The sequence below is a fragment of the Saccopteryx leptura genome, chromosome 9 (genome assembly GCF_036850995.1).
Source record: "Saccopteryx leptura isolate mSacLep1 chromosome 9, mSacLep1_pri_phased_curated, whole genome shotgun sequence".
Lineage (NCBI taxonomy): Eukaryota > Metazoa > Chordata > Mammalia > Chiroptera > Emballonuridae > Saccopteryx > Saccopteryx leptura.
Genome location: NC_089511.1, coordinates 37,160,781 through 37,173,397, shown reverse-complemented (window position 1 = coordinate 37,173,397; position 12,617 = coordinate 37,160,781). Strand labels below are relative to the sequence as shown.

The 12,617-nt window shown below is 54.1% G+C and overlaps 1 protein-coding gene across 4 annotated transcripts in view; it reads left to right on the top strand.

The window, feature by feature from the left end:
• CHST8 (carbohydrate sulfotransferase 8) overlaps window positions 1-11,506 on the top strand; it is a 120,993-nt gene extending 109,487 nt beyond the window's left edge. For all 4 annotated transcript variants that reach the window (XM_066349554.1, XM_066349551.1, XM_066349552.1 and 1 more), the window contains 2 exons: window positions 9,199-9,236; window positions 9,758-11,506. In XM_066349554.1, coding sequence (XP_066205651.1) covers window positions 9,199-9,236; window positions 9,758-10,867 — 1,148 coding nt within the window. In that variant the 3' untranslated portion in view covers window positions 10,868-11,506. The remainder of the gene's footprint in view (window positions 1-9,198; window positions 9,237-9,757) is intronic.
• Window positions 11,507-12,617: the final 1,111 nt, after the last annotated feature.

Genomic DNA, 12,617 nt, shown 5'->3' with positions numbered 1-12,617 from the left:
CAGTCCACATGGGCCCAACTCCACGTCTGCAATCTGCCGTGATGGGAAATGTTGCACCACAGAAACCAGCATCCACCACCAATCACAGTTCTCTTTATCACCCAGAGAGCCTGCTGTTAAATTAAACATTTACCAGCATATCACCCTGCTAACTCTTCCTCCTGAAATACGTCTTTCTCTGCTTTCTGCTATCAGCCCCTAGGGCCAGGCCTTGGACATCTCCTGCCTGGACAATGGCAGTACTCGCTGACTGGCCGTTCTGCTTCTGTCTTCAGCTTTTCATCTCAGGAAGGTGCTTCAACTCAAAATAACTTCCAGCTTACTGACCTTAGGAGATAAGATATAGTGCCTTTGCCAGGACCATAGGCTCTGTGTCTGCTGGCCCAGGCCGGCCGCCATGGTCCTGCCATTTCTTGACACCCTTCAGTCTCTCCATCCCCTCATCCCAGGAGTCCTGCACTCAGGGTGCAAGGCCACCGAGCTCTTCCAGGAAGACCATCATCACTCTCAGGTGCCAAGTAATTGTCACGAGCTTAGGGAGCCCTCGCCTGATGCCCTGGGCTTGCTGACATTCCCGCATTGCACGCTGCCTGCCCTGTCCTCCATTGCTGCCACCACACGTGGAACTGCCGTTCCGTGCCTCACTTTCTTGCTAGACTAAACTCCACCAGGGCAGGGACCACGCCTGTCTCATTCATGGCCAAGACACCATCAGCAGTGCTTAAGAAACTGCTTGGCCCATACAAGGGCTCAGGACTGAATGGGCACATGGTGTTGGACAGAATGACTGTCCTGCCACCTGATGGCCTTGCCGCCAGCCTCCTGCAGGGAGGCGGAGACAGGACCGCCAGGGGCACAGAGGCCTTGCTGCTGAGTGAGTTCTTTCTCATCTGCAGCGGCATTCACTAGCTTCTGCTTATTCTTCCAGGCCCACGTGTGCGAGGAGAATACACAAAGGGAAGAAAAGGCATGGACTTCCGTAAGTCACGTGCCATGTATTGTACTCTCAGAAACCGAATATGGACATGAACACGCACACTCCCCACACAGCAGGAAGCAGCACGTGTGCGGCAGAGATGTGGTGTGACGCAGTCCCTTGGCATGCATGGTGTAACATAGCACAGGGTGTATGTACCAAGTCCTGTTCCGTGCAACATGCACGCATGGGGGTGCAGTGCAGTGCATGACCACACACACACCAAACATGGCAGGAGTCACCCCCAGGCTCTAACATGAGATAGCTTCAAAGCAGGAGCTAAGGACCTCTCCCCTTGGATAAGCGGGCACCCGGAGGATGCTCAGGGATAGCCCCGCACCCACCAGATGATGGGCAGATGAGCGGGTGGGGAGTGGCAGGACAGCTGCTGGGTTCGAAGAGCGGCTAACTGGCTGGCTGGTTGACTGACGGACAGCTCCCGTGCTCCACTCTGACAGCTCCAAGAGAATTCACAGCCAAGGCTGAGCTGACAGGAAACTACCCAGCTGAATCGTGGATCCTAATCACGGAGGTGAGGGAATGAAATCGCTAAACAAAACAAGTAGCGGGCAGAGCTGTCAGGTGCCCATTAGTCTGAGACGGGAAGACTCCTGCATCTCTCCCATGCAGACAGGTCCCAGAATCCCTGCGCTGGTGCAGGAGCTGGGCTCAGGGAAACGCAGCTGCTACGAAGGTGGCCAGGTGGTAGGAACACCAGGAACTGGTAGCTTCCATCCCATGGGCTCTCTCTGTGCCCAGCACTGTGCATCTGTCTTTCCTTCCTTTCCTTTCCCTCCCTCCCTCCCTCCCTCCCTTCCTTCCTTCCTTTCTTCCTTCCATCCTCTAATTGATTTTTAGAGAGGAAGGAGGAGAGAGAAAGAGACAGAAACATCGATCTGTTCCTGTACATGCCCTGACTGGGAGCCTTTGCATATCAGGACAATGCTCTAACCATCCGAGATATCCAGCCAGGGAACACTGTGCATCATTTCATTTGCACAATTGCAGACCTGCAAGATGGGTGTTTTTAATCCTATTTTACAGATGAGGAAACTAAGGTTCAGTGAAGTCAAAGGATTTGATTTGTCCAAGGTCTCTCTCTCCCTCTCTTTTCCCTTCTTAAAAAATATACTGCCTGACCTGTAGTGGTGCAATGGATAAAGTGTTGACCTGGAATGCTGAGGTCACTGGTTCGAAACCCTGGGCTTACCCTGTCAAGGCACATATGGGAGTTGGTGCTTCCTGCTCCTCCCCACCTTCTTTCTCTCTAAAATGAATAATATATATATTATTCATTGAATAATAAATATATGAATAATAAATATATATTTATATATATTGACCCCTTATTAAAAGCTATGACTCAGGGTGGAGTCTTCAGGCAAAGGGAAAGACCAAAACTTGGGGATCACCATGTGACCCCACTATGGGTTTGGTTTTCTCAGAGCAACTGCAGGCTGTAGCAGGAGGAATGGGCCCTGCAGGGCCACCTGCTGTGCTGCTGAGGAGCATGTCCACCAACTCTGCCTTTTTCCTGAGGTCCACAGAGCCACCTTTGGGTTCCCAGAGCAGCTGGCACCTTTGTCTGGGGCAGCCCCACTGCCGGGAACCCTGCTGCCCTGCCCTGGACGCTGGGGCGGCAGAGGTGGACACGGCTGTGACTGAGGCCCTAGCAACGAATTTAATGAATTGGATTTTCCTGTGAACAGCAGTGAGCATTTAAGGTCCTTTGGTGAGGCTTCTTCCATCTGAATTCTGTGCCTTGAGCCCAGGCTGCCCTCTAATTGCTGAGCGTATTTAAACTTTAGTTTTGCATCTAATCTGCATAAAATTAATGATCTGCCCAGATGAAGGGAGCAGCTCATAATGAAACCAGTGTTGGGAGGTAGGGAGATAGGGATGTCCCTCCAAAAGGCAGAGCTGGAACTGCTGGGAGACGAGACAGAGGACGTGTGGTCACCATGACGCTGCAGGCCACGCGAGCCGGCTCTGGCCTGTGCCCCACAGATGGCAATGGGAGAAGCCAGCTGGCTATGTCCTAGTTCCAACCACACGGCCTAAATGGGGTGCACAGACCTTCAGCAGCTCCGCTCTGCATCGGCCACTTGGCTGGAAGCTGCCACCCTGACATGCAGACCCTTCCTAGGCTGTCAAGCTGAGCTAGAGAAGTCACCGCCTAAGGCTGGTGGGTGCCAGCCAGAACCCTGGGCCTGACTTCTGCAGGGAGAAGCCCAGTGTCCGTCCCCACCTCCGGGACCAGTTCCCCGTCCAGGCAGCTTCAGCTTTAGCACGAGCATTTATTGAGCTCCTGCTGTGTACCAGGCATTGTGTCAAACTCTGGCACAGATGCACCGACACAATCCCTCCCCCAAGAACGTGAAGAACTAGCACAATCTTATGCTGCTGATGAGACAAACCAACCCAGCAGGGTACATATTTCCTCATTTCCTCCAGGCTGTTGCTGCCCCACCTCCAGAGTGCTCTTAGAGCCCCCTGAAGTCACATTACCCCGGAAGGAGTTCAGTTGTGTCTCCCTGAAACATACTGCCCACAAAAATTAGGAGATATTTCAAAATGAATATGAAGCGATAAAATATCCCCTAATTTTTGTGAGCAGTCTATATTGAAGTCTCAACCCAGGGTGCCTGTGAACATGACCTTATAGGGTCTTTACAGATGTAATCAGGCAAGATGGGGTCATCAGGGAAGACAAGCGCCTGAAGACAGAGACAGCAATTGGACTTAAGTTGCACAAAGCTAGAAGAGGCTTCAGAGGTAGAGAGCTCTGCTGACATCTTGGCTTCAGACATCTAGCCTCTAGAAAGAATAAATGTGTGTTATTTTTAAGCTACTAGTTTCATGGTAGTTTGTTATAGCAACCTTAGTAAACTAGTACACCCCTGTAAGAGTTAACTTATGTGTTAACTTAACTAGACCCTGGTGCCCAGGTGTTTGGTCAAATACTAGCATAGATGTTACTGTGAAGGTATTTTTTTGGACGTGATTAACATTTAAACCAGTAGACTTTGAGTGAAGCCTACGACCCTCCACAGTGTGGCAAGCCTCATGCAATCAGTCTAAGGCCTTTGGAGAAAAGGCAGGTCACCTGAGGAAGAAGGGATCCTGCCTCCCGACTGCAGAAACTCAAGCTGTGGCATCAGCTCTTCCCCGGGTCTCCAGCCATGGCCTGCCCTACAGATGTTGGACTTGCCAACCCCCCAATTGAATGAACAAATTCAATTCCTTAAAATCAGTCCCTCTCCCACGCTTTCATGGATATATCCTATCGGCTGTTTCCCTGGAGAACCCCGACTAATACAGGCCTTCATTCAGAAACCTTCCATACTTCCCACGGAGTGGGGCCTGGCATTCCCTCAGGGCTCCTCCCGCACCTCCCGTTCTCTCTCTGCGGAGAACACGCCCACCCCGGCTGTGCTTTCTTGTCTCCTGCCACACCCCTGCTCGTGGCTCATCCCTGCTGTGTGAGTCCCACACACTGAACGGTGTTCAGGGCGCCCCGTGGCAGGTCTTTCCCCCAGCACACGCGTCAGCTGCAGGACCCACTTCTTTCTTACTGGGATGTGGAAGGCGCAGGGCAGGCCAACAGCTTTTGTCCCACCAACTGCCAGAGAATCGGGCGGAACCAAAGCTTGGACTCAGGCTCTCGCACATCGGGGAGCCAAGACACAGCGGGTACCTCACCTTCAAGTGTCTCCCCTGGCTCAAGCCAGCCTGAAATCCCCGGAAGTTTCCCGGCCTGACGGGCAGCATAAGTGGACATGTAGGTGGACAACACAAGGAAATGTGGCCTCACAGGCTCCGCCGTGAGGTGCAGGACGTGAAGAAGGAACCAAGGAAACTCAGCTTGGTGCAGGGAACTCCAGAGATCCAAACGCCGCGCGTCTGAAACTCTGCGAGGGCGGGAACTCTGGACCCTGCCCAAGGACTTCTCTTGGCCCCTTCGGGTTCTCCCACTTTTGTCCCTCTTTGTGGGTCTGACTCCTTCAGGATGGCCCTGCCTTTCCCCAGCCATTGTTCAGAGTGGCAGGACCCTCTCCCCACTGCCTTCTGTGGCCTAGGGCTGGGATTGGAGCAATGAGAATAGCAGTTGCTTACCTTAAACACGACCAACCAAGGGCTCGTGAGGCACTTCTAGCCCTTTCTAGGCACTCAGGTTTTATTTCGACCCATGTCAGTCACTTGTCTATACAAACTGACTAAAAGGCTGATCCTCAGCCCCAGCCCCAGTGGGTCCTGAGCATCGAGGATTTGGGGCTTTTGAGTTGAACACAGAAAGCCTCCTTCTTGTGATTCAAATAGGAGTGGGCAGTGGACCCTCCTCTCCAACAGCTCGTGCCAGTGATGCCCTCTCCCAGCTCTGCTCCATACTCAGGCTGCACAGTCATTTTTTTTGTTTGTTTGTCTGTTTTGTTTTTAGCAAAAGAGACAGAGACAGAGAGAAGGACAGACAGACAGGAAAGAAGAGAGATGAGAAGCATCAATTCTTCATTGCGGCACCTTAGTTGTTCATTAACTGCTTTCTTATATGTGCCTTCACTGGGGGGCTCCAGCAGAGCAAGTGAACCCTTGCTCAAGCAAGCAACCTTGAACTCAGGCTGTGACCATAGGCTTTAAGCCAGCAACTTTTGGGCTTAAGCCAGCAACCATGGGGTCATGTCTATGATCCCACATTCAAGCCAGCGACCCGGTGCTCAAGCTGACAAGCCTGCACTCAAGCCAGATGAGCCCACGCTCAAGCTGGTGGCCTTGGGGTTTTAAACCTGGGTTCTCCGTATCCCAGCCTGACACGCTATCCACTGCGCCACTGCCTGGTCAGGCTAGGCTGCACAGTCTTATTCTGAGGACTGGCTCTGCACACCCTCATCAGCCTTTGCCTCCCCTTGGCAGGGAACCAGGATGCTTTTCAGCCAAACACTCAGAAAACCCATGAAGAGTTCACAATGCAGAACACAACACGTTTGGCAGTCCCAATAACTCACACCTTGTTTATTCTCGCTGATGCTCTCTCTTACTGTATTGTGTGCATTTCGACCACTCTACGAATGTCATCTGCCCAGAAAGAGAAAGTGGTTGTTTATTTTTTACCAAAGTGCAGGAGGATGGAGCTCCCTTTCAGATTGTTAACATTATGCTGAAATGAAGGGACAGGTAACTCATATACTGAAATTGACATGTACGTGACTGACCTTGGGATTCCCCTGTCCCAAGGTGGGGGTGGGGGAAACAGGATGTGCGTGGCAGCGTTGGTGACATTGGATGGATGAGGAAGCTGGGGGTCACGACTTGTGTTGTTCAGCAAGCCCACTGTTTTTTTATCTAGATTGTATGTTTATTTGAGGGTTTATGCGGGGCTGGTCATGGTTATATTGAGGCCAAGTCCTCCCACCCCTGGTGTTTCTTGGTGACAATACCTTCCTTGTGGGTGCAGCAGAAGCTGTCTTTCTGGGACGCTCCATGGAGCTGTCCGGGGTCCTGAAGTGCAGCCCACTGGGGGATGTGCAGACCCCAGCGTCAAGACACCCAAGGCTCCTGGTCTTTGCTTCGGCCTCTATGTGAGCAGTGTGTGGAAGAGCAGCATCCTCCGGGGAAGAAGTAGGAACACTGGACCTCAGGCTAGGGGAAGTGTCCATTACATCTCTGTTGTTAAAAATCTGTCTTTATCCCCAAATTGGCCATGTGGGATAGGGGCAGTTTTTGCCCTAAAAGTTGCCATAAGTTTAAGGATCAGGCACATAAGACTGGGGCATATTCAATCGTGAGATTGAATGTAGTTGGGTTTTCTGTAGACAATTCTTTTTCACAAAGGGGCAACTGCAGCCTGGTTGGCCCTTGTTAAACAAAAGTGGCCAAAAGTCCAGGAGACTCTCTCAGCATGAGGCTCTGTCCAGCTAGAACTTTTTCTCCAGCCTGTGCTCAGGGCTGTGGCCTTAGCCTTCAGGTGAGCTAACCTTGGAAACTCCCATCCAGTCTGCACAGAAAAAAAATTGGGTCATCCCCACCACCCACCACCCTCCAGGCTGCGGTGGCATTGTAGGTGGGAAGTCATAGCCATAGGCGCTGCGACTTCAATAAACACATCATTGTCTGACTCCACCAGCTGGCAGGATGCTTTTTGTACGTGGGCCCCCTGACCCACTCCGGGCCGAGCCCAGCATGCCTCATTGCTCCAGAAAAGGAATATAAATAAGTACCACCGCGCCTTGACAGGCTGACAGGAGTGACAAGCAGAGTAAATTCCCGTGTCTGAAACTCCGAGGAGGAGCAGTGATTTAGCAGAGCCAGCTGCCGTCACCAGAAGAAAATAATTAAGGAAACCTGGCAGTGTGGAGGAAAACTGAGTGTGTGGCAGGTCCCTTCTGGAGAAGGGACCTGTGATCATCGGTTGCTGGGGGAAGCTTCATGGGTCCAAAAGAAGAGCTCAGGAAGCTCATGCTGAGGATGGCTGCCATGAAGAAGATGGGGGCTGGGCAGGAAGGAAGCAGGCTCTGGGCTGAGAAGGGGACCCTGGCAAACGACTTCGTTCTAAAAGGCCGCTGCCTCGTGGTCAGGCACCCTCTGCTCACATCTCTTACCCTCAGGGTGCAACCAGTTCTACGAGGAGCTTCTCCTCAGCCTCCAAGGAAGAGTCTGGAAACTACACGCACATATGCACATAACCTGGGGATGCTCAGAAGGTGTGGACCCTCTGCCCAGGGAAGGGCACACTCTTCTTCTGAACCCAAAGGGATGAAAGAACGATACTACTGAAGAAAGGGGCAACACGCCCAAGTTCCGCCTTCATTTCCTCATCTCTTGGGACTCAAGAAAGGCCCTAGCAGGCTCAGGGACTTGAAGCTTTTCAGTCCAGAGTGACCTCGCATAACCCTTGCTTCAGTTGCCAATGAACGAAGGAGACGTGTGGGCACATCCTCAGACAGAGTATGAGGCAAGGGCCACAGCAGTTCTACCTTGTAAAAATGGGCCTCGGTGGAGTTACAGGATCAGGGACAAAGGGCCTGGATGCCCCCTCACCAGCGGGGCTCCAGCCACTGGAAGTCTGCCAAGGACAGAGACCACAAGGGTGGTGCTGGGCCTCCTGAAACCCTGCCTCAGGCAGCTGCCATATCCCATCTCGTCGGCTGGGAATTCTAGCTCTCCTCCACTCATTTAAGGGATGGCTGGTTCTGATTATGACCGGCTTTTGGCAAAGCCTCAGAGCAGACACCCACTCACATGGCACAGGAGCAGGAAGAGCCCCTGATGCCCAAATGGCCAAGCAGGGATGGGGGAAGAAGGTCTAGGCTCCTAAGTAAGTTCCCCCAAATGGAATCCTTTTGTCCTTCCATGACATTTCCCAAAACACCAAACCAGGTATGAGACAGAATCATCTCCTCTGGACAAAGGTTCACCTCCTTGGTGCTGTTATCCTGGGTGAGCTCAGCCCAAGCCAAAGGCCTCCTTTCTGGGCAGAGGGAACATTCTGGAATGTGGCCAGTGATGCCCTGATGTTTCTCCACCTACCCCCAGTCACCAGTGAGTGCTTGCTGAGAACTGTGCCTGGGCTCTGCTCAGCCCTTTGGAGGAAAGGAAGATGTGGTCAGCTCATCCCCAGAGCCCCAGGGCCAGCTGAGAAGCCAAGCTCGCTCCTTGGATGGCTAAATTAAAGGACTTCCTGGAGTGAGTGGGGAGGCCGAGGGGAATGAGTATGTTCCAATCCAGGCCTGGTGTGTGCAAAGGTGTGGGTGTTAAGCGTGTCATATTCCAGGTAAAGAAAGTCCACACCGACTACAGCCAGAGCAGGGCTGACAGGGCATAAAGAGAGCAGGGACAGAACTTTCTGAAGGGTCCCTGTCCTTATGATTTACTGACAGTGTGAGGTGGGGAGTGGGCTGTGAGCTTCCCAGCTGCCGCACTGGCCAGGGCAGTGGGCACACTTGGGCAGGGCACCTTTCCAGACCTTCCAGGTCACATCCGGAGGTGAGATGCTAAGCAGCATCAGCTGGCAGCAGGGGTGGGCGGAGTCTTTCCTGCGCCCCCATTTTCCACGTGGATAGGGGAGAGGAGGGCACTCACACTGAGCCATGCCTCTCCTCCCCCCTCCCAACTGCCTTTTTACAGAGTTTTCTCCAAGTGCCCTCCCTACAGGGCACCCACAGTCAAGAGCCCCTGGGAGCCACGTGGCACTTCCACTGCTAATACTGTCCTCTCTGTTTGCTTTTCAGGAGTAAAGTTCAACATCAGGCTGCAGCAGCCCCACCATGTGAGTTCCGAGAGTCAGATGAATCTCAGCCCAGGCAGCCTGGGGAAAGTTGGTGAGGGCAGGGAGGAAAATTGGGAGATCACATTAAACCCATTCTCGGAAAGAAAAATGTGTCCGCTCCTTCCCAGGAGCTTGGGAACAAAGCCCAGGGCTTTGTACCCATGAATTTTCCTTTCCCATTAGATGGCGACTTTGGAGTGTGCTAATTGACTCAGTAAATCTGAGCCAGCCTCCTCCATGCCACCAGCTACCAGCACCCTCCTTCACCTCCAGGCCAGGCTGAGATTCCTGGGAGGCCTGCTCCACCTAGTGGCCATAATGACACTTGCCAGCTGTGAGGAGGGGGACTGACTGTAAGGGCTGTGGGCTCCGGTTCAGATCAGAGAGGTCACATCCTGTAGGGTCATCCTGTCTCCCTCATCTAGGAAAAACTCTGGACACAGAGGGAGCAGGGAACTCAGCCATGACGAGTGCCCAGCTGTCCTGTTCCCGCCCCCTAACCATTTCTCTCCTTGCCCCAGGACTTCCCACCGGGCAGTTCCCAAGACGGTGGCTTTAAGGCACCCACAGAGAGGCTCACCCAAGACTTGTCCAGCCAGGCATCGAGAGGCCTCCACCTGCCGGCGCCTGACCAGCCTCAAGCCCACCTAAACATGGGCGCCCGTCTGCGGCCCCGGCAGCGCCGCAGGCGGCTGCTAATCAAGAAAATGCCCGCCGCAGCGGCTGTCCCGGCCAACAGCTCGGCTGGTACTTCTTCTGTCTGGCCAGCAGCCCGGGCGCCGGACGGCCACTGGGTCATCCTGCACCAGAGGCAGCAGGAGCGCAAGCGGGTGATGTGGGAGGCGTGCGCCAAGTACCGCGCAAGCAGCAGCCGCAGGGCCGTCACGCCCCGCCACGTGTCCCGCATCTTCGTGGAGGACCGCCACCGTGTGTTGTACTGCGAGGTTCCCAAAGCAGGCTGCTCCAACTGGAAGCGAGTGCTCATGGTGCTGGCCGGGCGGGCCTCGTCCACCGCCGACATCCAGCACAACACCGTCCACTACGGCAGCGCCCTTAGGCGCCTGGACACCTTCGACCGCCAGGGCATCCTGCGCCGCCTCAGCACCTACACCAAGATGCTGTTCGTCCGCGAGCCCTTCGAGAGGCTGGTCTCCGCCTTCCGCGACAAGTTTGAGCACCCCAATAGCTACTATCACCCTGTCTTCGGCAAGGCCATCCTGGCCCGGTACCGGGCCAACGCCTCTCGGGAGGCCCTGCGGACCGGCTCCGGCGTGCGCTTCTCCGAGTTCATGCAGTACCTGCTGGACGTGCACCGGCCGGTGGGCATGGATATCCACTGGGACCATGTCAGCCGGCTCTGCAGCCCCTGCCTCATCGACTATGACTTTGTGGGCAAGTTTGAAAGCATGGAGGACGATGCCAACTTCTTCCTGAGTCTCATCCATGCGCCGCAGAACCTGACCTTCCCACGGTTCAAAGACCGGCACTCGCAGGAGGCGCGGACTACAGCGGGGATCACCCACCAGTACTTTGCGCAGCTGTCGGCCCTGCAGCGGCAGCGCGCCTACGACTTCTACTACATGGACTATCTGATGTTCAACTACTCAAAGCCCTTTGCGGACCTCTACTGAGGCTGGGCGGCTGGCCGTGGGCACCCTGCCCACCCACTCACCTGTCTGTAGGACACGGTTCCTCAGCCAGCAGCTGAGATGTACCCAGAGCAGCTGGGCTCCGATTCAGAAAGGAGCTGTGGCCTCTGCAGGCCCTCGGTGGAGGACAGAGGCTGGGGGCTTGGGTTTGGGACCCTAGCCCAAGTCTCATCGCCACTTCCTTGCTCCTTGGCTAAGGAGGACTTGGAAAGGGTGTGTGAGCTGGACACCCCAGGAGTCGTAGCTGCCCATATCTGGCTCAGCCAGAAGTCAGGATGACCAGGGAAGTCTGAGGCCCATTGGGAGGGCCCAGCGGTAAGGGATTTTCTGCGGTCCCTTAGCCATTGCCTTGTACCAAACCGCATGGTTTGCAGCTTTTTGCTTTTTATTTTTTTTAATTGAGTTGAGAGAGAGAGAGAGAGAGAGAGAGAGAAACATTGATTTGTTGTTTCACTTATTTATGCATTTGTTGGTTGGTTCTTGTATGTGCCCTGACTGAGGATGGAACCCACAACCTTGGCATAGGAGGAGGTTCTAACCAACTGAGCTACCCGGCCAGGGCTGGGTTGCAACTTTTCTATGGCCCAGGAGGAGGTTTCCTTGTAATCAAGTTCTAAATAAAGCACATGATTTCCAGAGCAGCAGTGTCTACACTCTGTGTGTTGGTGTGGGATCATCTGGGCCTTCCCTGTGCTGTCTGCGGCTCTTTCTCCCTTCCCAGAGCGGCCTGAGCCAGGCGCCTTCAGGCCCAGCTGCACAGAAGTCCATGGCAGGGGTGGCCTTGTGTGACAGCAGCAGGGGACCCAGCAGCTTCCATTCAGAACCAGCATCAGTACCTCACACTCAGGTCTCTGAGGCCAGGGCTCGGTTTACTGGATCCTCCTGTCTCAGTACCAGTACCCTCATGTTGAAAAAGATAGCCCTGTCTCCCTGGAGGCCTACTAAGGTCTCTTGTCGGTGCACCTTGTGGGGACCTCTGAGGAATGCCAGAGCAGTGAGGAGCGTCTTGGGCAAGCTGACATTCGGGGCTGCTGCTGGGCTCCATGCTGCATGGTATGGGCCTCAGTGGCTGTGGCATTGCTGGGCAGGGGGCAGTGCCAGCCTGGCTTGCTGAAACTCTGGGCTAGGCAGGGCTTTGGACCAAAGCTGTCATCTGCAGACCCCCCACCCCTGGCCCTGATCTCTGGCTCCATTCACCTGACAAAACCACCTCAAAGTTGTCAGGATTGTCTTCCCCCGGGGGAACCACCTCTAGCGGGGGGGTGGAGGGGTTATAAAGGAACTGCTCCAAAAGCATACTTGTTCACACAGAAAAATGGTTCTGAAATTGTCAAGAGCTAGTGTGATTCCTGAAAGGTCTTGGAGAAAGTGTCTGTTGGAGCTTTGAGTGTGGGTGTGACTGTGGCTGCCTTGGGGTATTGTTTGTAATGTGAAGTACTGCCTATTTCTAAGGATCTGTCTGTCTGTCTGCCTTCTTCCCAGTCTCGTTCATCTGTCAGCCTGTCTTCCAGGAGTCTGCTGCGTGCCCTTGGCCCTCTTGTGGTCTCTCTGCGGAGCTCTCCCAGGAGAGGGCTCTCAATCTGTTTCCACCTGTTAAGGGAGATACTGCTGGACCCTGAGAAGAAGACACTGCGGTCCCCAAGTGGGACATGCTGCTGGATCCCACCCTGGCCTCCAGCCAGGCTCACATTGGCATGAGCTGCTCCATCTCCCTTTCTGCCTCCACCATAGG